This window comes from Carassius gibelio, chromosome B19 (assembly GCF_023724105.1).
Source record: "Carassius gibelio isolate Cgi1373 ecotype wild population from Czech Republic chromosome B19, carGib1.2-hapl.c, whole genome shotgun sequence".
Lineage (NCBI taxonomy): Eukaryota > Metazoa > Chordata > Actinopteri > Cypriniformes > Cyprinidae > Carassius > Carassius gibelio.
The window spans coordinates 10,262,332-10,286,076 of record NC_068414.1 but is presented as its reverse complement, the minus strand read 5'-3'; the positions used below and the strand labels follow the sequence as shown (position 1 = coordinate 10,286,076).

General features: G+C 39.9%; 2 protein-coding genes across 2 annotated transcripts in view; one reads left to right on the top strand and one right to left on the bottom strand.

The window, feature by feature from the left end:
- Positions 1-23,745, top strand: part of LOC127979288 (uncharacterized) — a 366,522-nt gene that overhangs the window by 247,225 nt on the left and 95,552 nt on the right. The window lies entirely within an intron of this gene.
- LOC127979270 (forkhead box protein O6-like) overlaps positions 5,840-23,745 on the bottom strand; it is a 31,478-nt gene continuing 13,572 nt past the window's right edge. Inside the window, exon 2 of the mRNA XM_052584610.1 lies at positions 5,840-10,872. Within this exon, the coding sequence (XP_052440570.1) occupies positions 9,202-10,872 (1,671 nt within the window). The 3' untranslated portion in view covers positions 5,840-9,201. The remainder of the gene's footprint in view (positions 10,873-23,745) is intronic.

Below are 23,745 nucleotides of genomic sequence, written 5' to 3'. Positions count from 1 at the left end.
TTGTTTTAATATGTTACTTTATGAACCAGATATATTAGTATTTGTGGTAAACTTTATCTACTTTTTCACCATATCTACTGTATTCTTTAGTAATAAGCTACAAAATATGTACAAACAATTTAAGTTTGTCAAAATTCATTGCAGTATCTTTCAAAATCCAAAAAGGAAAGATGTTTAGATAATAGTATAACGGACTCATAACAGAAATATGCTCTGGTTAAGTGCTCTTAAACATTTAAACCTAATTATAGCTTGATTACTGTATTCACACACTGAGAAGGCGACTCAATTTTGATGTTATCATAATGATTTCTGACACCAGCTTATGACACATCAAATCACTGGATTTGTCATAATACATCATATTTAATTATTTATGTATGTAAAGTTGTTGTTTCTCCATCAGAAATTATGTCACTTCTTAGATGATGATGTGCGTAGGACACAGAAACATAAAAATATATATATCATTGGTAATTCAGACACTGTTGTGTTGTTTGCACACTTATAAATCATAAATACAAAGACTCGGCACAGTCAGGGTGGGTTAGTGATTCCATGACAATACGATCAATACTATAAGTTGAGGCCATAGTATTATTTTAAAGTGTGGGCCAAAAAATTGCCCTTTCTGAGTAAGTGAATATGTTTTGGGACATGCAGCGTTAAACATAAGTATTTTAACAAACGTATAATTGCAGCGCGTTCTCTCCTCGGTAGGAGGCACGTGTAAATGACACTCCCCTGGGAGCTCCTGATCCACTTTCTGATCTCGCAGATCCAGCGCTGATCAAAACGTGCTTCAAACAGCCGGGACCCCAGCCAGCGGGGGACCACACAACCCTCACACACAGCTATTCTCAATCGCCAAACCGATACAGAAATGCATTCGTTATACACTAGTTAAGGCAAGCGCATGATTTATTTTGATCCTGCATAGCAATATCGGTGCAGCAGGGATGACCTCCACCCACGTCCGGCATGTTACGAAACACCTCCGATGTTATCCATCATAGCACGACCCAAGAGAATTCACTCAGACAGCAGCTATTATCACCTTCAACCCATCATCATCATTATCATAGCAGACAGTCCAGCGGCCTGCAGCAAGAGCAGGAGTTCAGCATTACTGTCCTGCGCAGGCCCGAGGAGAGGAGCATTTGCTCTGTCAGAGAATACTTGAGCTTGCACTGCACTCATCTCCTCGACTTTATTTACACGCTAATAGAGGCATTAGTCAGGACTTTGAAATGTTATGTTGTTTGTAAATCAGTGATTAAGCAAATACAGTATTGCGCAAACACTCTTGCACTTCCACAAAGATTCGCTGAAGTTTGTTCTTGTGTGTCGATCATGCACGGTTAAGCTTCTGTTTACCATATAAGATGTGCTCTGTTTAACCTGTTAAACCTGTATGCGTTGATCAGTATCTATATGCAGCTGTTAGCTGGTACGAAGTGTGCAAAATGCCACCATTAAAATGCAAATATCATGATTCCAGTTACATAAGCTAAAAAAAAAGGCATTTATCACTCATTTTGGAGCTTTTTAATGTGAGTTCATAGTATTTAAATTAATAATACACTTATTTTAAATTAAAAAAAAATATTATATAAACATGCATTTTACACAAACTTGCAAAAGTAGCCTATATAATGGAATTAAACTTTAAACTCCTCTAATATGCAGCATTGATGTTTCTTCTGTGTTTGATGTTGCAGGGTATTCTGAATTAACATATTTCGCCAACTGAATGAAAAAAAAATACTTTGAAACAGATTGAGGTGGAGTAGCCTAAACATTGTTGACGACTTTTCATTTTTGAAAGAACTATCCCTTTAGGCCATGAACAACTCTTGGACACTTCAACCAATGGGATGGGATGTCTTCAACCAAGTCTATGTCTTAAACTAATACGCTGTCCAAATACCCACACGTGTAGTCTTTGCACTTGATAACCTGACGACTTAAATGGTGTATTTCCTGTATCTGGCCCAAGTGTTCAAGTGAGGATGAAGACCACAGGTGTGTGTACAACTTTTCATAACCTGATGGGACACACTTTAATTTCTGGTGATTCTAATTAAGTGATCAAATCAGTTGCAAATTATGTACAAAATAAATATAGGCTACTCAACTATGCACCAATAAAACGTATTGCACTTTGTTTTCCTACCAAATTATATCTAATATCTAATTATTATTTATATCTAACTTATATTGGAAAGGTTTCCGTGTCCTTTCGTGATATTGGCAAAAAGTCTTGTGACTTATTTCCACAACATGATGCATGATGGGATAAACCAAGCCTTGAATACCGTTCCAGAGCGATATTCGAAATAGTGTGCATTCAGGACACTGCACTTTGGCTTTTTTCTTACTTCCTGTCATGTGCAAGCGCTCTCAAGAGGCGCAAGTGTGGGTACTTGGACAATCTATTGCAAGTAATGTGAAAATGAAATCAAATCTGTCCATGTACGGCATGATATTTAGATCTGGTCATGCTGCATTACATTTCTTTTTACATGTTTGTACAACATTGCGCATTATAACCAATCACACGATTCAGTTGATCTTATGAATCCAGTGGCCAATCAGAGGCATTCAGATAATTCGTCGTTGTGTTCAGTGCACACGCTCCCTGACTGAATTCTGTATTCTTGCGAATGGGGTATATCTGTCTAAAGTCATCCGACCAAACCAGAAAACATGTCTCGTCAAAGTTTTATTCAGTTTAATATCCAAATGTTTGAAAAAATAAAAGACGTTTAGATATCAGTTTGCATCCTGTATGTGATGGAGGTTGGTTATGATCTTCTTTGTTATCTCTTTAAAACGCATTTAGAGTAAAACAGCATTTAACGATGAACCGTTTCTGGTTGCACTTCAAATCGCTGCCGGTGTGAATGACGCTTCAGTATTAAAACAACGCTCCACTCGGTCAAATGTAATTCAAGGCTTATGTGTCATGCCAAATTAAACACTATTTCAACAAGTCCATATGACTTCATGGTGTATGCATAATGAAGCTCAAATGAAGTCACTGAAAAGACATATAAGCCTATTGCTCAAAGAAGTTCCTCAAAGTCTCCGCAGTTATCAGAGAGCATGGGGATGGAGTGCAAATCAGAGGTGGTATATGAAATGACAATGAATATTATAATCATGAATAATGCAGCCCTTTCTACACCACAATGCTGAGAAAGAGCCCTGAGAGCTGAAAAAGAATTTGAGAATAGAATGCCTTATAGAATAGGAATTGAAATAGAAAAGGTTGGGGGGAGGGGGGGCATGGCTGTCACCGCGCTGTCACTTCCTCTGTCAGAATAAATCCATCAAACACTGGGAATAAATCAGGCTGCTCTCATTTGCATTGAGCACGGTGAGAAACCCGGGTTCAATAACACATGCTGTTTTGACAAATCCTGCTCTCAGGGATGAAAAGGGCCGTGAATCCGGAAGCTTCTATTGTCTGACGTTAATGGCTGCGCTTGATACTTACAGAGCACGTGGAGAAGGGGTCTGTAATAAAGCCTCACATTTGAGTATGAACACAATGCTTTTTTTGAATATTCAGATGTTAAATTTACCTGATATTTGGAATGGTAAAAATCATCCATCCATCCATCCATTTTCCAGACAGTTTATCCTATAGGGATGCAAGTTTTAATGATTAGTTTGTCTAAAATTACATTTTATTTTTTTTACTCACCCCATCTTGTTCCGAAACTGTTATTTCCCCCTTGTAATCTTCACACCTTTCTTTTTGATACTAACACTGGAAAGATTGTTGGCTCTTCGATGAATTGCTTTGTTTCTTTTTTTGTAAGATGCTTTGGATAAAAGTGCCTGCTAAATACGTACATGTAAATGAATACAACAGTTCATAGTGACCAGCATCTTTCAATCTCCCAAAGTAAAAAATAAATAAAATAAAAATAGAAATAAATAATAATAATAATAATAATAATAATAATTAAGCACTGTTAAATGGATCTTATATGTAATATAATATAATATAATATAATATAATATAATATAATATAATATAATAAGAGTACTGAGAGAATGGTTATTAGTTTCCTAAAACTAAATTTGAAACCATTAAAAAAATTAAAAAAATAAATAAAATAAAAATAAAAATGTATCTTGTTTCGGCAACATTTCTCATTTTCATTTAGTTTTAACTTGATGTACTAATAACTAAAAGTAAAAAACTGTACAGGCATATTTAAAAACAGAAAATATATATATATATATATATAAAAATGTCAGAAATATATAACAAGCGTTAATTAAAATTCTAATAAAACCATAAAGCATTTAAATAAACAATTTTTTTTTTATTTGATTTTGATAATGTAAGAGCATTAGCAGAAGAGATGAATCATTTGACTGAAAGTGTAAACTCCAGTCTGCTTCTCACACAAAGCTATAGCATGATTTAAGAGCATTTAAGATATAGTGCACAAGATGTCTAGACACCTTTTTCTTAAAAAAAAGAAAGAAAAGGATTGGGTTCCATTCAGAGTTTGACAGTGTTAGGAGATTGATTAAAAAAAAAAAAAACACCTAAAAGTCAAACATGTTTTGAACAACTAAAAGTTAATGGTGTTAGTAAATGATGACAGAATATTCCTTTAAAACTAAATTAAAATAATCAGTTTTTATGGTTATCTGTTTCCCCAGGGAAGAGAGGAGGAGTCGTGTTCAGAGCGAGCATGTGTTTCCAGTACCGTTTCCCTCGCTTTTTTCTCTCACGACTCAGTTGTCCGTTTCTCGCTCACGCACAGTCGCCTGTGGAGGCGAGGCAGAGCCAGAGATGAGCGGAGTCAATTAGACAAGCAGCAGTGTGTGTGTGTGTGTGTGTGTGTGTGTGTGAATCTCAGAGAAAGATGTGGAACAGTATGGCACTGCAGATGCCGGCATTCCCTCAGTGAGACTGCTTCCACAGGGACGAGGACAGCTGTGGAACAGCATCAGGGGTGTTAACGAGCCTTATCTCACACACACACACACACACACACACACACACATATAGTAAATGATGCACTTTTACAGTGAATACAATTACATTCCAAAACCTACTGAACTGCCTCATAAATGTGCTTCCAATATGACGGTTGTCCAAAAAAAGGTAGGCACAATAAGTTTGTCTCTTTAGCAAAACTCTAATGCAGCACTGCAAGGCAATACTAGAATGAGTTACGAATTATAGTGATGGCAGAATAGCGAACAATGTAAATTCTAATTAAATGTATTTTATATTCACTACTGAATGCGTTTATTCTCCACAATATTTGCTTTGCTGATTATCGAATACCGTTGTTAGCTTAGCAACATGAGGATGTCAATCGTTGGCATTTGTGTGAGGAGTTGCTGTCTATTTAAAGCATTTCAAATCAAGGCAGCAGTAAACAGCAGCTCACTAGGTCTTAAAATGCTGATTCTCAGTATGAACTGCCTTTACTGCTGAAACCATATGAGATTCTCATGACACACACGATAACACGCATAACGGGGATTATTCTTATTGACCTCTGTGGAATCCCAAAGGAAACATTTATTGCTCAGGGGTCATGCTCTCATAGCTCCGGAGACTTAATTGAATTATCATTTATGGGGTTTATTTAATATTTAGTTTGTCTCAGATGTTTTTCTAAAAAAATCATTTTCTATAATGCAAGTGCTACTCTTTTTCGTCCTCATTTAGTATTTTGTTTCACTCAGAAGTCATTCAAAATACTGAGGTAAGTGCATTTAAATGCATTGTTGTCTGAACCCAAAAAAAAAAAAAAAAAAAAAAAAAAAAAATGTGCACACATTAGCAGAAAAAGGCTTTCAGGATTTTCAAGTTTCTCTTTTGTTTTATTTTACAGGCCACAAGATGAGCAGATACATCATTTAAAAAAAGAAATAAAACTGATATTTGCTTGTCAAAAAATATTATACAATTTTCTCAATACAGATTTTTGTACAGCATGTAACAGAAATGAACTGTAATAGAATCATGATCTTGTAATATAGATGAATGGGATACAGGAGCTCCATACTGTCATCCACAAGCCCATCTTTATACCCAATAAATATAAACTGTGTATATTATATTATTGATAGCCAGGCATAGGAAATTCCAGGGCACGATTTGAGTTCATTTTCATATCATTTCAGGTACGTCACTGTGCTACACACACACACACACACACACACACACACGAAGCTGAGCTCTGAAGCAGGCGTAGGCCAGCAATCAAAATCACAGTTGGATAACAACATTTTCCTGGCCACCTCGAAAAAAACATAAAGACGGGAATGAAAGCGGATGAAGACAGGGCTCATTGTCCTTGGCAGGAAAGAGAGACAGTGAGAAAGAGGGATGGCTATCTGATCGGCCTGTGTGAGAAACACTGTAGAGAGCCACTTGACATTTGTCCTGATTCAAACAGCTCTGCTGAGAGAAGCTTCTCTGACAGACTCTCTCTCTCATGCACAAAACACACACCATCTCTGTCTGTGAGAGATTTTTTTTCTTCTTCTTTCAAGCAACCTAGTGCCGTCCTTTTCAACTCACTCTCTGTCAGCTTCCTTTATCTTTTTTAACTGCACTCTCCATTTCTCTCTCCATGTACGATTTTCCTCATCAAAATTTAAGCAGAACAAAAAGCTGCATCCAAGTCATGTATCTCTGGACAATTTCAGCCTCTGAGAAAGCACCTGGCAACATATATAACAAAAAAATAAATAAAAGAGTGTGGGGGATGGGGATGCACTTTATGGAACATTGATAATGGTAGACAAAAGCAAGTAATGATGCAAAGAGTGGACAAAATAACCTGAAACACCAAACAGCATATCAATAGGAATTAATAAGAGTTCCTTCACGGCACATTCTTGTTGGAATGCTAAAGAGATACAAACCTCTCCAAATCTACTCTTTGTGTTCCATAAATTTACATAAAAATTCAAAGATGTTCTGATTTAGTGATTGGCCATGGAAGGTGACTTTATCCTGGCAGCCATGAAATTACTCTTGCATTTGTTTAGTAGTGTGCACAGAGACATTATAATCCTGTAATTATGGGACATCACAAGTGAACAGTGCTTTTGCTCTCTGATGCTAGAAAATGCCTTTTGTGAAGACATGGTAAGAGAAATACTGATTCATATAGCCTATGGTTTTTGATGCTGTACTTGATATGTTTTTGATTGTCAGAGTGCACTGAGTTGCGACTTCTGTTAATCTTTGCCCATGCATTTTTACTGTTTGGCAAATGCTATCATTATTTTTGATCCTGTCTCTCTTGACAAATAAATAATTTAGCAATCTTTGACATGGATGCACCGGCAAATCACATACAAACCATTCGGCTTTAAAACCCTGTTAGTCGCTTCACATTGCTTTGAAAGCTCTCATAAGTGCTAACTGTCAGACCTTTTTTTTTTTACTCCTGACATGTTTTGTAATTGTCAATCAACCTAATAAACTCCTTTGTAATTACAGTCTATGATTTAATTGCCTCAAAGTGAAGCTCCTTTTCCATGTGATGTTTCCATTAATTTTTCCATCCCTATGTAGTGGCCATAATAGGTTAAGACAACTTTTATCTATGATTTGTGCATAAACGTGCCCCATATGTTTTCAAACCATGTAATAATTGGAGAAGTCTTTCTGTTTGAACCCTTGGTGTTATGTTGCACCCAGAATGAGAAAATATCCAGTACTCTTGCACTTAATTACTTGAGTCTGGGAGATCACTGGATAAGGGCAACATGATAGGGGAAGTCTGCACAGAGAAGATAGCACCAATTTTTTGCTTGCTGACTGAATTAATCAGCATTCAGTTCACTAGTGTAGGACACAAAGGCTCTGGAAGATGGTGGAGTTGTTATTCTGTAAAACCTGAAATTAGATGACACCTTTCCTTTTGCAACCTTGAGGTAGCACTACCATCAAATAGTTAGTCATGTTAGTCAAGCTTTAACTTGTTAAGGATAATTTTCCAAACTCCAGATCTGTATTATATAAACACACAGTTAATAAGGGTTGACAAAATTATCAATTTGATTAATCATCATTGATAACCTAGGGTAACACTGCATAGGCAGAAGAATAAAGAATGTTAATGTAGCCGAAATAATGCCAGTGCATTGGTTGAAGACAAAGTAAGGCTGCCACAGATTAGCTAGGCTGAGGTGAACCAGGAAAGAGCTCTGCACAGGATGTGCGGTAGTGTTGGATCGTTTCTTATTTCATTACAGGGAAAGCTTTATATATTCACAGAATGGAGAGGAAGGGGGCATAGTGATAATATTTGCATTTCTCCTTTTCCCCCTCTATCTTTCTATCTCTGCCCTCCCTACCTCCTTCTAATACCCCTCCCCCTGCCCCCCACTTACTGCAGAGTGACTTTAATCATCACTTTCGCCAAAACACATTAAGCCGTTGTGTGTCCGGGGGAAAAACAGCCCTGCGCTCTCAGAGCATCACATTCTATTTGCAACAGTGATGCATAGCCGGTGCATTACTTTGGAGATTAAAAAGGATATGCTGAATATCAATAGAGTGTGTCTGATGGATGACTGTCCTGGCCCACAGTAAAGGGACCTACTTGGGAGGAGGTGTGTAGATGTACCAAAGAAAAGCAGCTCCACACTCAAGCACCCAAACACACTGACGAATACACAAATGACAGCACAGACACCCAGACAGCTATAGCAACTGCTCAATCCTGTACTCATGTTTAGTAAAACAACACCAACGCTTAATTATTTATTAACTTTTTTTGTTCAGGAAGGATAACAAAGTCGTTTGCATACATTAAACCCAGGCCAGCGGACAATGTGATTCCTCCCAGGTCGCGGGGTGGTCGTTACAGCATCGGAATGGATGGCGATGTAAAGTGCTTCAGAGCTTTTGCCCAGAAAGACATGGAGGTGATGAATTGAGCACAAACCGAAGGACATGAACCACAGAAAGGACAGTTAGGGCACTATGACTTTATTCCACAGCAGGGGAAATGTAATGGGGGGGGGGTGGGTATGGAGATGGAGCAAGGGATAGTCATGAGTCCAGAATCTGACATCAGCAAAAGGGAATCTTGGTCAGTTCGTTCATGTGAGTTCCCAACTGATCCTACTGCCCTTCAGAAGGCTGTATGGTTGAACACTTGCTTATATATAGGTCCTCAATTCCCCCACGGTTCACCCAGGCACCCAACTCTGGCTGTTGTGTGATTGCTGAGGTCCTGCAAAAACTCCCATTCCCATTCCCAACCCCATTCCCATGCCAACACCCTGTGATAGCGACCCGTCAAAATTAAAGCCCATTTCCTCTGTTGAGTCCATGAAGTCATTCAGAAGGATGGATTCCACATCGCAATCCAGACTGCCCTGGTGCACATCCAGTTCCAGCTCGGACTGCAACCGGTTGTGAAGATCCTGGTGATGGTTAGCTTGGTGGTTTCCATGGTAATTAGAATTCTGTGATGTGTGGTGGTAATACCCCAGCCAGGGTTCTGTCATGCCCTGGTGGAGGTGGGAACCTGGATAGGATTGATGGCGAGGGTGGGGGGCTGAAGCCAGGCGACAAGGGTCTTGGGGTACATCCAAGACACTGGCAGGGTTAGGAGGCAGGGCAGTAGAAGGTAGGGGAGCATGTGAGCCATAAAGGCTGGGTGATTTGTGATTATAGGGTTGCAACATGTCATTATTCACCCTGGGAGAAAGGTCTGGTTGTCTGGAGTTGTTGTGTTGCAGGTGATTGTGCATGTGGTTAGGATTGGGACTAGCATTGAGTTTGTGGTCATGAGATTGAACGTAGTCATGGCCACGGTGGTGTTTGTGATGATTGTAGTCAAGACTTGGGTTACGAGCTTGATTGGGATTGTGATGATGGCTTGGGTTTTGCTCGTGGGTTACTCCATGGCCGTTGTGAAGACTCTGACTGGAACTGCGATTGTGGCCATGCTCTGGGTTATGATTGTGATTCTGGCTTTGATTGTGGCTGTGAGAGTGCATGGCGCTGTTAGATTGTGACATAAGGGAATGGGATGCTGCTCCTTGCCCCACAACTATGTCCTTACCACAGTATTGTGACCCTCCAGCAAGCAGACTTTCAAGGGCATTGTTCTCTGAGTATGCCCTAAGAGCACGCTGGAAGCTGGTAGGCTTGTTTTCCTGAATTGTCTGCATAGGCGTATGATGCCTAAGCATGCCCATGGATGGTTGGCCATAAACTGTTCCACAGTAGGAGGTCTCTCCTTTTGGTCCAGGGCCATAGTGAAAGCCATTGCGCTTAAGTGGTAGAGGCTGTGAGTAGCCCTCTTCCAAGCTGATGGCTCCAGTTAGATCAGCTAGGTGCGGGAGCTCGACAGATGGACAGTGTCCCCCTGTTCCCAGGGCTGGAGATCTTGTGCTAGTGGGGCTAGGGTACAGTCTTGGAGAGGCTGAGCAGGAAAGTCCTCCTTCCTCTGGTTCATCAGGTTCTGTCTCAGCCAGAATTGGAGACAAGCATCCGCTTAAAGTTGACGCAGAGGAGCTTGTTCTGGAGTGAAGGTCTGTCCAGGTATCAAACCCTTCACCCCCGACTCCAATTACTCCTTTACCAGCTGGGCTTCCATGTTCTGGCGATCCCTGTATTCCGGGTCCTCCAAGCTCTCGACCCATTCCCACAGCTCCTGCTCTCTTCCGGCTGACTCGGCCTCGGCTCTTCAGGTATTTAGTGCCATTGTCCATAGATACAGCTCGTCTTCGGGGCCCTTTGCCCATCTTTCCACCCTCTGGGTTAAGCATCCACCAGGAACTTTTTCCTGTTCCTTCATTTTGAACACGGATGAAGCGGGTATGTAGAGAGAGGTTGTGTCTGATGGAGTTCTGTGGGAAGGAGAAAACAGGAAGAAATAAGACAAAGTAATTAGTGATTTTGAATTGAGGTTCACTAACATTGTGTGTGGCTTCATCTTAAACAGAAAATGTATGAACCGATAATAATATACTCCAAAAAAAAAACATGGTTCAGACACCTGAACTGTGGTTTATTACAAGGATTATTCTAATACATTTTCAGTGTATACAAGGTATATATACAAAAAGGTGTTTTTAGAAGTATTAGAAGTACTACATAATTCTAGAAACTTAGTTCTAGGAACTAGCCTGCAGGGTCCAGGTATCCAGGTACAAACATCAACAACCGTTAAATGGAGAACACATGATCGGAGCTGCCATTGTTGCTGTGTTCTATGTTCATGGAGTAAGTATTTTTGCATGCCTTTTTAAAAATGCCAGGTAGGCGGTGTTTCATATGCATTTGGACATTTACATCACTGGCAGTTCCTATAAAACTGTTTTGACCCTACTCTGTAGTAGAGCTAATTTATTTTTTTTTCAAAACAGAGTTCCTAGAACTAAACCATTACTAGTTTCTGCAGGGCGAACACGCCAAAAAGCGAGTACTTCCGCCAATAGTTCTAGGAACTATGAAAGGATCCTCTGGTGTGAAAGCCCCTATTGTTTATCAAGCAAGTGTGATTCAAATAAACAGATATTCAAAATAAAACCACTGAGGGTGCTAATCCCACAAGAACTATGCAAGTTCCTATAAAAACTCTAAAGCAGTTCAGGGCACTCATTGTAGGAAGAGATGAAACCCCTCTTGGCTGCTCAGGCAAATCAATACTGTAAGCAGACCAGCTCCTGCATGGCACACGCTTTCTCTGACTCACGCTGCAGCTAGCCAAGCCAAGTCCACACGCACATCAAACTGTAGTCAAGGTTACCCAAATGAATCACACGTGGCAACCTGATCACAGACGCCTCTATCGATTGCAGTCTTGGGGAAATATGAGGGAAAGCCAGAGAGTGAGACGAGAAAGTGAGAGCGAGGCGTGATTTTGGCACACTAGAGATCCTGGAGGAGCACCAGACAAAGGAAACCAGAAGAGAGAGAGAGAGAGAGAGAGAGAGAGAGAGAGAGAGAGAGAGAGAGAGAGAGGATTTTGTGGTACAGATTCAGCAGAGAAATGCATCTCTTTCTTTGGTGTACAACAACAATGGAGTCAAGAATGTTAATGATAGTTATAGTCTCAGATGTGAATTGGTCAATACATTGTTGCAGCTGTGCACTAGCAAGTATGACATGAAACACCTGTTCACATACTGTAGTTATTGTGTATACTACCGCACAGAACTCACAGTTCATTAGTTATTTCACATCAATATGTCTATGTCTTCATAAAAAAAACAACATTAAATTACATTACTTACATTTTTATTATAAAGGCTCAAGGCTGTACTATATATTAAATAAAGTCACAGCAAAACATTCCTCTGTGCATCTTGCCTAACAATGAACTTTATATTTCACACTATAGTAAGGTCTTGCATACCTTATAGCTTCATTACCTCAGTGTAAAGATTCTCAATAGCATGTTTAAAGTATTTATTCATTAACTCCATAAGTACAATGCAGAAATAATTCAAACCAACAAGATATTTATTGACAAATTTGATATATTATTAAAAAAAAACTGTTGCAATTAAAAAAAAAAAATTTCTAATGGTTGGTGTCTACTGAGGTGGAAAATTATTCCTTTGAAAACAGCTAGTTTTTGATTAGCAAACAAAAATAATGAGGATGACTACTCTAAGACAGTACAGCATCGAAACATAAAAAAATACTAGGACAGTTTGATCTTATCCATCCATGAAAAAAGCAAAAGGGTTTCAGGGGAGAAATCCCTCAATCTGCTTCTTCCTGTTGCATGCTCTTGTCACAGTATTCCGGTTCGCACACCATGGCTGTGCCTAAAATCCAAAGGGCCTGGGACAAAATATTTATGTTTGGTCCCCTCTCCCACAGAGGTGAAGTATATAATCATAGAAGCCTCTCATCCCTGGGCCTGGGACAATGCTCATAGTTCTCCTTTCTTGGCCTGGTACACAATCAGAGTTTAAACTGATCATCTTTAACTGATCTCTGTTTCCCTCTCTGTTACTTTTCATCATCTGTCGGTCAAATTTTCAACATTACCAACAATGCATATAATGTGTTGATGTGTACACAGCAACAATAATGTAGTGCAAGCTCCACTCCCTACAAACACACAAAATCTCTCTCAAAGCTGCATAGCCTCTTCACACCCTCCTTCACTCAGATTCCCTCGTTTCCTCTCTTCCCCCGTGTCCCGCATCTGTTTATCACTTTTCTTTTCGCTCACCCTCCATCCCGCCACAAATCACACTACTAATTTCATTCACCTGCTCTGACTGAAGAGAAAATGCAAATAAGACAAAACAAATCTACTTCCTGTCCCTCAATCATCCACAATATAATTACGCTTCAAGTGCATCTATCAGCCCATCTATACTCCATAATCCCCCATCACAACCCCTTACGGAAAGCAACCTCTTGTTTTCCGTAGTGATTCTGAGAACTATTACCGCTCACATGAGTGGTCAGATATCAGTCAGTGAAAAGAGCCAATTACCTTGGCAAAATTTACACTACAGCTGGATATCGACTATAAAGCATGCTAATCTCAGAGAGCGTGCTGTTTCAGTGTCACCTCACACCTGAGAGGCTAATTCTTCCCCCAACACTGGTAGCAGATTTGCTGCATTTTGCGGCGCTCCCATTCAGAATGGTGAGAAATTGGATAAGCAAGATGCATTTACGTCCCCTCGACCCCCAAGTAGGGGGCTTTATTCTCGTTAGGTTATTCTGCCAAATTACAGAAGCCCCCGTGCTGGTGAAAGAGCCAGATGCTTCCCAGGCTGACTTAATCAAAGCCAAATTGAAGCGCGGTGTCACGAGTGGGAACTGCGTGCCGAAACGACCTGCGCGAGGTGATCTGAGCGCGACGCCCTGACAGCTCCGGCAAGCGCACTCTGTTGCGGGGGTAACCATGACTACTGTGGAAACGGGAAGAGAGGAGCTCTATGCGAGAAGCGGGGGGAAGAGAGAGGCAGATGCCGTTTGATGCTGCAGGTAAACTGCAAACATCCTTTCATCTCTGACAGTCAGACGACTCGCCCAACTCGCTAGAGAGCTTCAATCATCAGCAGTCACACCGTCGCTAGAGCTGTCTCAGAGGAACAGTGATTAGCAAGTCAACTATAGGCTACATGACTTCACAGTAGCTACCAGCACCCCGCCACTCCACACCTCAGCTCACCAAACAGCCGTCTGCACATGAGCTTGTTGTAGAAAGCTTGCATTTTTAAAACATGACAACTCTCAGACTTGAAAGGCCATGAGTCGTCGTTTAGTCGCTGAAAAGATTCGCTCTTTGCCCTTAGTGTCTCCATTAAGACGGGGGAAGAGGTAGAGCGCTTGGTGTTTGATGAAAGCAGATTATTCATAAAGTCACAATTGCTGTGGTGGTGTGGCCTGTGGTGAGTGTTATAAATAGCAGGTCTGTGGTTCGGAATTTGACCCAGACACCTTCAAGCGTCTGAGTCATGTGCTGGCCAGCCATGTAGCCGTCTTCTTGTGACCTGCTTTGGCTCTCACAGATACTCTTCAGGTTAAATCTGCAACTACTAACTGAAACTCTCTTATCAACGCTTACATAAAGTGCCAGTATAATGCTGCAGTAATGATGACCTCTCTATGAAATATGAAGGATAATAGTATTAACTGATGAGTGGCAGAAACAACACAATTATTTGGTCAACATAATTGGTCTATTCTGACAAAGACTTTTTTTTTTTTTTTGTTAATCCCAATTTTATTATAGGAGATGTTTCACCAGTAAAGTTTTTTTTTTTTTTTTTCCTGTAAGGGTGAGATGTAGTGTGATCAGGCACAAGGCATTTAGAAATGACAATTTATTGATGTACAGTCTGACAATGATAATAAAGATCGGATTTATTGTCAAAGATAGTTGGCAATGTAAAGTAAGAAACAGTATGCTGCCGATACAACAAAGTGCAACTATTACTAATGGGAAAATGCATACAGTGAAGCGTTTTGTCACCACATACAACTGGATACTGGATACAGTTGAGCATCATCTAAAGTAGCCAAAACTGACCTGTTAGCATTTTAATCACAAGCATTTAAACACCCTGCTAGTCAAACACACACATGAAGGATGATATTCCTAACAGAAACAGTGTGCTCAATGGAGAAAAACACAATCACTCTAACCTAAAATACAGACACTTTCAAATATGCTGGAAAAATCTGGCAATCACGTTTAATCCCACTCCAGCCTGCATAATCCAGAGAAATCTAGGGCTAATCCTGGTTAAATCTGGTGGCCCCTTAGCTGACTATAACCCCTGGAACGCAACACAGTAAGAGGGACTGAAGGGATCATACGTTGACCAGGAAGGGGGTGTGTAGAGGAAGAGCGATGACAGGCATAATAATTGGCATTGAGATCAAGATTGAAAATTGGGAGAATTTCAGTAGGGTTAGAGATTCATGGGTACTCATGCTTCCTTAAAGAAATGGCACATTCCACTTTGGTTCATAAATAACTAAATACCAACTTCTACTAGGCTAAATTAAAAACCTGTTACTTGTAATTCTGTGGTCGTTCTGGCATTTTCTTTAACAGAAAATAATAAAACAGCTTTTTATATTTTCACTTTTTGTGGAAAGGAGCAACTAAATGACACAGCTCACATTTTACCATCTTTTATAATATATGCTAATACGTAGCTTGGTAAATTTGTCAAATTGAGGTTTATGAACCAAGATCATTACCTATGTATTTGACCGCCTGGCGCCATTGGTCACCTCCGCCCTCTTGTTTTCATGTTAGGCACATCTGCCCACGACAAGCCATAAAAAGGGTTGCTATTACACAGAAAGTTCTGCCTTAACAATTGCCCTGACACACCAAAAACAAAATATCATACAGAAAGAAAGCAAGGGTTTTCCACAGTTTCATTACCACAGTGGTTTGTTTTGAAATCAGGGAAAATCTGTGATTGTATCCAGTCAGTCAAATATACTGAAGGGTGTACAAAGATGTCACAGTATCAAACAAATCTCAAAAAGACAGATGTGATCTGTGACCTGATTAGCTCCCTAGTCAAATCATCTCTTGTCAAAAGCACCTATTGATGAATACCCAAAATATGATCTATTGACTGGATCCAGAAATGAGCTTTAATCAAATGATTCTATGATACAGTGATTCAGTCCACTATTTATCGATGTAGGCCTTGGATTAGTGCCATTGGATAGACTTCACTATGGACAATGAATGGGATTTGGAAGGATCATGACTAATTTTTTATGCAACATTTCATTCAGTTTCTGAGCAGCACAAAAGGCCATAGCTACAGTATCACTTCAGTAGAAATAAAAGACAGCGTTTAAGATGCTATCTACCTGGAAGTTTTAGCGAACTATTCTAGCATTGCCAAGCGATCGGTTTCTCATTTTAAAGAGCATTCTAATTTAGTGAGCAGACTCCTCCGAGTATTCCAGGCAGCGTTCTGTTTTACATTCTGCCCAGTGTTCCATTCGACGCGGTCCGGAACGCACGGCTCGTGTGTTGGGGGATTGTTCTGTCGAGCCTTTTCTCGCACGCTCGCAGGATTGCAAAAGCTGTTTTCAGCCGCGTTCACCCATTATTTATTAATCCATTTCACACAGCCAGCAGTCATTATGCATGCTACTGTCAATGGGTATCTCTCTACCTCGCATTTATTTGATAATAAGCACAAGTGGGGTAGGAGATAAAAGCGCTGACTGCGTTCATTGTGCGAGAGGGAGAGAGCGAGAGAGGACTCCTGCAGGCGAGGAGACTTTAAATGAGAGTTCTGTGTGGGAACAGGGCGCGTCTGCTAAGCCTGTCTGGAGGCAATCGATGGAAATTAGCCAGCGCTAAAGATGCACTTCCTGTGAGTGATGTCACGGGCGGTGCTCGGCTGTTCGGAGAAAAAGAAAGAACTCACAGGCGATTAATGTGAAAGGTGGAGAGCAGAGAGAGGTGTGGGCAATGTGACGGATGGAGTGATATGAAATTATAGGATCGAACAGTCCTAATACATGATAATGATGCTAACGGATGTTTGCTAACAGTGTTATTTCTGGTTAATACAGGATGTGTTTTATGTATTCATTTGCTAAGTTAAGTAAAACATGTTCTCTTGGTTGACTCAAAGTCAAGGCAGCCATGTTGTTCCAGCCACACTTGTTACAAAACACCATAAAACTGCTTCATACGACTAAAGGCTGGAATGCGCTACAAAACATTTACCAAGAGTGTGTCCCTATTTACAGTCTAGACAATTTGAGTTGACAGGTTTCATAGAAAATCACAAGGTGTATAATATATATTTAGCTTCAGACTTTGATTCCATCTAGTCAGTGGATATGAACCATGTTTGCTATTTTGAGCCGATAAAAAAAAAAAAAAAAAAGTTTAAATTTTTCATGTAACAGGGCATATGTTTCTGCATGAGTTTGTTGGGATTGGAATGACCTGAAAGCAAGTGTATGATACCTAGTGTAAGCTAGTGTGTTCCAAAACATTGACAAAATTAGCATTTAGAAGATATAAGTAAACAAAAACTTTCACTTCCCAAGGTTTTTTTTTTTTCTCCATTTCTGTCACCGATAGCGTTTTGGTTCCTCTGGTTTGCTTATCTTTATTATTAAAAACAGTGAAAGAAGCTGAGAGTTTCACTGCATTTTTTCAATGCAGTCTTTCTAAATCATACAATACATTTTTGTGTGGAACAGATCGAAATTTAAGTCATTATTCATTGTTGTTTATAATCTTCAGCTGAAAATGACCTGCCTCACAAACTCTGACAACATTACTCCCAAAACCCCACCGGCTGTTGCATGTTATAACTAAACATGATGCATCTGTTTGAATATAAGAAAATGGTATTTGAAATCTGCAGTGGAGGTTTTCCGTGACTGTTTTCCATTGACATTTTACAATGTCTAGATGCCTTGAAAATGTTGGTAGTCCAGCAAAAAAAGAAAAACATATGAGTTTAGGGTGACATAAGAGTGAGTAAACAGCAGAATTAAAAATTTTTGCTAAACCTTTAATTTTTTGTCTTCAAATCGACAAATTAACTTAATTAGACATTGTTAACGATAGAAGCCAAGCTTTCAAATCCTGAAAACACAGCGTCACTACAGCGATCAACACTTTGGTGACAGAAGGCCGATGGCTTCCCTGTGGAATGCCCACCCACCAGAGGGACCAGGACAGAAGGGAGGGGCCACGTCTGGAGCTCTAGCCTAACCTGAGAGAGGAAGACTGGGCACAAAAAGAAGCCAGGGACCCTGGGGGCCTGTAGGTGGGAGCAGCCAGCTAGTGCGCTCCATCCCCTTGGACCGAGCTCTAATTGGAGCTGCTGGGCGAGCCGGGCCAAGTTCCCTGGGAACGGGGAGAGCCTGAGGGAGGGAGAGAGAGTGGGAGGAAGTGAAGGATGGATGGATAGAGCAAAACGAGGGGAGGGAGGTTTAAAAATAGAGCAGGCAGATTAAGGAGCATCTGAGAGCGGTGCAGGGGATCGGAAAATCCGCCCTGCATGCCAGAGCTGACCAGACCTTCGGGCACGAAAGCCAGCTCTTCGCCATCGCGGAGCAGCGCACAGCCGCCCCCTGGCATACGTTTGCCCGGTCGTCGCGTGGCACACGGCCCAGACCGGGGCAGTGCTAAGAGCAGCGTCAGCCTGAAACGATGACGATTCCTAGCTAAGCTTTCACACAACAGGTGGAGAGAACAGACACCTGTGGGAGATCGCACAGACTCAGAAGAACCGTCTTACACCTGGGTCCTGAGCGCAGATGTACACCTCTTGTTGTGACACAAACTTTGCTGTGATAGAACAACACAAAATAACACTGAATAATTGTACACGGTTTAAAATATATATATATATATATATATATATATATATATATATATATATATATATATATATATATATATATATATATATATATATATCTTAATTTCTTGTTTTCCATAAAAAGGATCTGAACAGCCTCAAAGCAAGATAAATTCACATGAGAGGCAAAATTGCATAAGATATGAATAGTTATGTTGCTTACCCCACTGGCAATGTTTTTCTTCTTGTGTTAAGCACAAATATAACCAAATGTATTTGATACTTAAAATATAATAAAGGATGAAAAATATGTATTAATATTATAATCTGGATTATAAATAAATGTATCATGTCACATTTTATTTTAAGGCCCAATTCTCAATTAACTCCTGATTTGCTGCTTATTAATATTTGGTGAGGTAATTGTTAAATTTAGATAGGGTTAAGAGATTTAAAATATGGTAATTCAGAATAAGGCATTGGTATCTGTTTTATAAACACTAATAAACAGTCAATATGCTAGTAATATGTATGCTGGTTAATAGTGATAAATAAAGTGTTATCATTTATCTTATTTGAAGATAGTTTGAATGTGTTTACTGAAACTATAAGACAAAATTAATGAGTAACACTACAGTATAGAGTTCTCCCCATTAAAGCACCATATTCTAATCCTAAACTTAAAAACTACCTTACTAACTATTAAAAAGCACCAAATCAAGAGTTTATTGAGGCAAAAGTCTTAGTTAATGGTTTGTTAATGGCGAGAATTGGACCCTAAAATAAAATGTGACTTATTAATACAATTATTTTTGCAGTGTGGGTCTTGATGCACAATTATTAGAACTACAGTACATTTAAACAACTAATTTGCTTGGTCCGTGTCTAACCGTGAAGCTAAATAATAGTGAATAAATGTATAGACAAAAAGCAAGCTACTGATTCACAACAAACAAGCAGCATTTCTTCAATCTTTTGTGCCGCCGCTCTCTCCGCAAGCAAAAACACGAGCTTGCACAACTACGACTGACTTTATCATCGAGCACAAAGTCATCCTCTGTCTAGGCAGAGCATGCACAATTAATTAGTAAATCATTAATTAAGTCACGCATCGATTATTTCGGTTGCAGGGCGTGGAATGAGCTGATCGCTTTAATCAAACCCCAAACAGATTGGGAAGCACCAGGTCACATGATTGTTAATTAAAACCTGCTACATTGATGCATTTAAGAGGCATCTTTTAATATTCAAGTTGATGAAAAAAGACAAAAGTGGCCCTCTTTCTCAATGCATGCATGCACGCACACACTCCTGCTCTGTTAGCCGGGCACACAGGGTCCGCTCATTACAACAATGCCAAGCTACCGGTTGCTAAGGAGACCTGTGGGAGAGGGAGTGATCCTGTTGCTATGGCAGCAAGCCTGCTTCCTGCCAACTGTCTTTCCCCATGAGACCTGACCATAGTAGGCAGAGAAAGACGGAAAGAAAGAAAGGAAGACAGGGAATTGAATGTAGCAGAGCAGGAGTGCGCGCAAGGGTGCGTTGGGGGTGTAAGAGGGCTTATGGGTATGATGTTGAAAGAGAAAGACTTTATAAAGAACACAGCAAGCGGGGTAGCGATGGAGGAGGGGTGGCAGACAAACCACAAAACCAGGGGAGAGAATGTGCTGGGAAAATTGATAGAGTTCGAAAGAGGGAAAAGAAAAGAGGCGCTTTGAAAGAGACTAGCACCTTCCGGAGCACCATTTTCAGCCGCTCTTTCCCATGAAACGACCGCACCGCGTCCCATTCTGCTCGTCCGCCGGCGACGGCACAAGATGGCCGCAAACTACCTCTAATTGTTCAAAGCAAACACTTGAACGCTAGCTCCCAGCATGCACTTGGTTGTGAAGCGACCAGGCCACGCTCGTTACACTACACTCTAACTGGCCCGACTTTTGGGAACTTTGTTGAAGTGGATTGTGTCTTTGCTCATTAAGCACATTTATCAGATCTACACCTGATATAAGCGACGTGTCATCACAGGTGCGTCTGATAAAACACTTGACAGAATACACATTAATTATGCTGCACTGCGCAAAAGATTCATTAGACACAACTTCAGAGGAGACGCAAGAAACAACATCGCGACAAATCAACACCCCTGTGGAAACGGCATCCTGGAGTGAGACGAGACCATCGCCATAACTAGGCTTTGAAAAGTAGTCAGGGTTAAGAACTGTGCCACAATAACCCCTACAAATACAACTCATTAAAAGAGACAGACTTGTAGACGTTTGTGAAAGATATTTGCTCTGCTTTGGAAGAATGAGCATTGTTCAATTATATCATATTGCACGGTTACTATCGGTTAGGGGTGGATGATTTCATCAGTTGTTTATTATTCATGCTACAATGTTATATCATAATGTTATTGTTGTTTTACTTCCTTCTTTTATCTCATTTTACAATTACATTCATTTCACAATCTGTCCCTTTGCACCACCTGGCGATAGTTTCGCGAATGATTTTAACACGCGACTGAATTACAGTTACGTACACGCGACGGTAAACGCCAGATAGGCTGGCCACCTACTGTATTACTTAGGGGCGGACTTAACATACAAGCAAGGTAAGCGAATCAGGAGGCCCCATCTGATATTGGCGAAACATATTTGCAGCGTTGAGCGATGTAGCCAATCACAGACAACTGTTGATTTCTTCATTGGAATGACCAGAAGCGTGTAAGTTGGAATCCATTAATTACTAAAAAGTTTTTGTCAAGTGTTGAGTTACGATGTGAATAAGAGATTCATTATGCCGTGTAGAGAGCTTATTAATGGAAAGTCCTGAAATCGCAATGAACTGAAGTGAATGACAGCTTTTAGTGATTACAAAGAGAGCACTCTTTCCTCACATTACAGGCTGTATGATATTGTCTCAGAACAGAGATATTCGCTTCAGTAAAGAAAAGTCATAATTTTATCTTGATGTTTCATGATGACTGTCTTGTGTGCTTTCCATAGGCATGCTTGCATCAATATTTTTTTTCTAATTATTATTATTTATTTTTTTTATTATGTCTTCTTTTGTGATCCATAAAATAAAATAAGATATAATAAGGTAGCCTAATATGGCTTTAGAACAGCATAAGATAAGATAAGACTAAATATTTACTGGTTATGAAGGGAAATATGAACTATAAACCATAAGATAACGCATGCAAAATAAGGGTTAGGTGTAAAAGACCACATAGTTATTGTGTTGGGGCCCCACAACTGGAATTTGCTTAGGGCCCCCAATTCAGTAAGTCTGCCCCGATATTACCATCATAGCTTTTATTAATAACTATTGTTATATAGAAGATAGCCTTGTCTTGTGCAATTATAAATGTTTTGGTGTGACATTCTGTAGCCTAAAGATCTGTATACTAGTGTTAAAAGTTACTTGATAGCATTCATAATATTCCTGGCAGATCAGAAATAATGTCCATTTAAGTGCTGATAATGCCGTGTTGCCAGATATTGCTAAGAAAAATAAAATAAAATAAATAAAAGCCAAAAGTAAAGTCTTTTGTAAATAAGATAATGATATCGCTAAACTACTAACTGCAACTTTATAACTTTAAACTACTTTAACTGCAAAGTTAACTTTATTAACTTTCTAAAGAGTCAAATGTGGGGTGGAAAAGACGAGTCTAAATGTGCTTATCCAGTGGCATCTCGCAACAATCATTGTCATACCACCGGCGCTAAGCATTCTTGCAAACTGTTTAAACTGAATTATACATGTAGACACTCATATGAGGAGTTTTAAACTGCAAATTAGTCATTAAGTTTACGTGAAAGTTCAAGTTTTCATTCGGCTACATGTGTGGACATACAGTGGAACGAAATGTCGTGCCTCACAGGAACACAATGCTACAGAAATACAGACATACAACAATGAAGTAAATCAGTATAAACCTATACACAACTAACCTACTGACAGATTCTGACTATAAATATACTATATATAAATGTTTACCTATACATAAACAAAAAAATACAAAATATATATGTATGCTTTACATAATGCTGTACCTAAACACAACTAACCGACTGACAGAGAGAGCATTAAGAGAGCAAATTACATCTTTGAACATGAAAAATGTATTGAGGTCTGGACCTCATAGCTGGCTACAGCCAAGGAGACAACGTCCGAAAACATAGGAAGACAGAGAAAATAAAAGATGATATTGATCAAGCTCAGGAGACGAGGGTCAAATGAGGAGATAAAGCGGGCGAATCTACTGTCTCAGATGTAAATGGTTATTTTGGCTGCCATTAGATCACAATTGGTTCCATACTGCCATGCTCTTCTGCCTTTGTGAGGTTTTTCAGTTTGATTACGGCTCTCATGACAGTGAGAATTAAATGAGAGACAGAGGAGCACTGGCACATATTCTCCCACAAATAAAGTGGGAATAAAGTTGGTTTGGGAAGGAGGGGGCTCTCAGAATTCCCAGGCTGTTAAAGACATCTTTCTGTGTCTCTGTCCGGGTCTGTTTCTCATTCGCAGGGAATGTGGCGTCTGTCGAGAACTGCAGTCTGGCCTTCCACACGGACACACACACATTCGTACATTTGTTTATGCACACATTCAGAGCCACGGCCATTATTGACTTATTCATGCATGTGTTTATTTCCAGAGCACGCGTGTATGTCGAGCCCCTCTGTTCCCCCCAAACCTCTTTACTGGGGTTATAGGGTTCACTTGGGATTCTCCCACATTAGCCAAATCTCTCTAATTCAACATGAACGCCACTCTACTCTATGTCTGCCAATGAATTCGTCCCAATGGAGATGGGACACATCTGAGATTGACTTTCTTACAGATATTAAAGCGATCTCATCTGTGATTATTCTTTCCTATGGGTTTGGTCTTAATCTTTGGTCTGAATCTATGGGA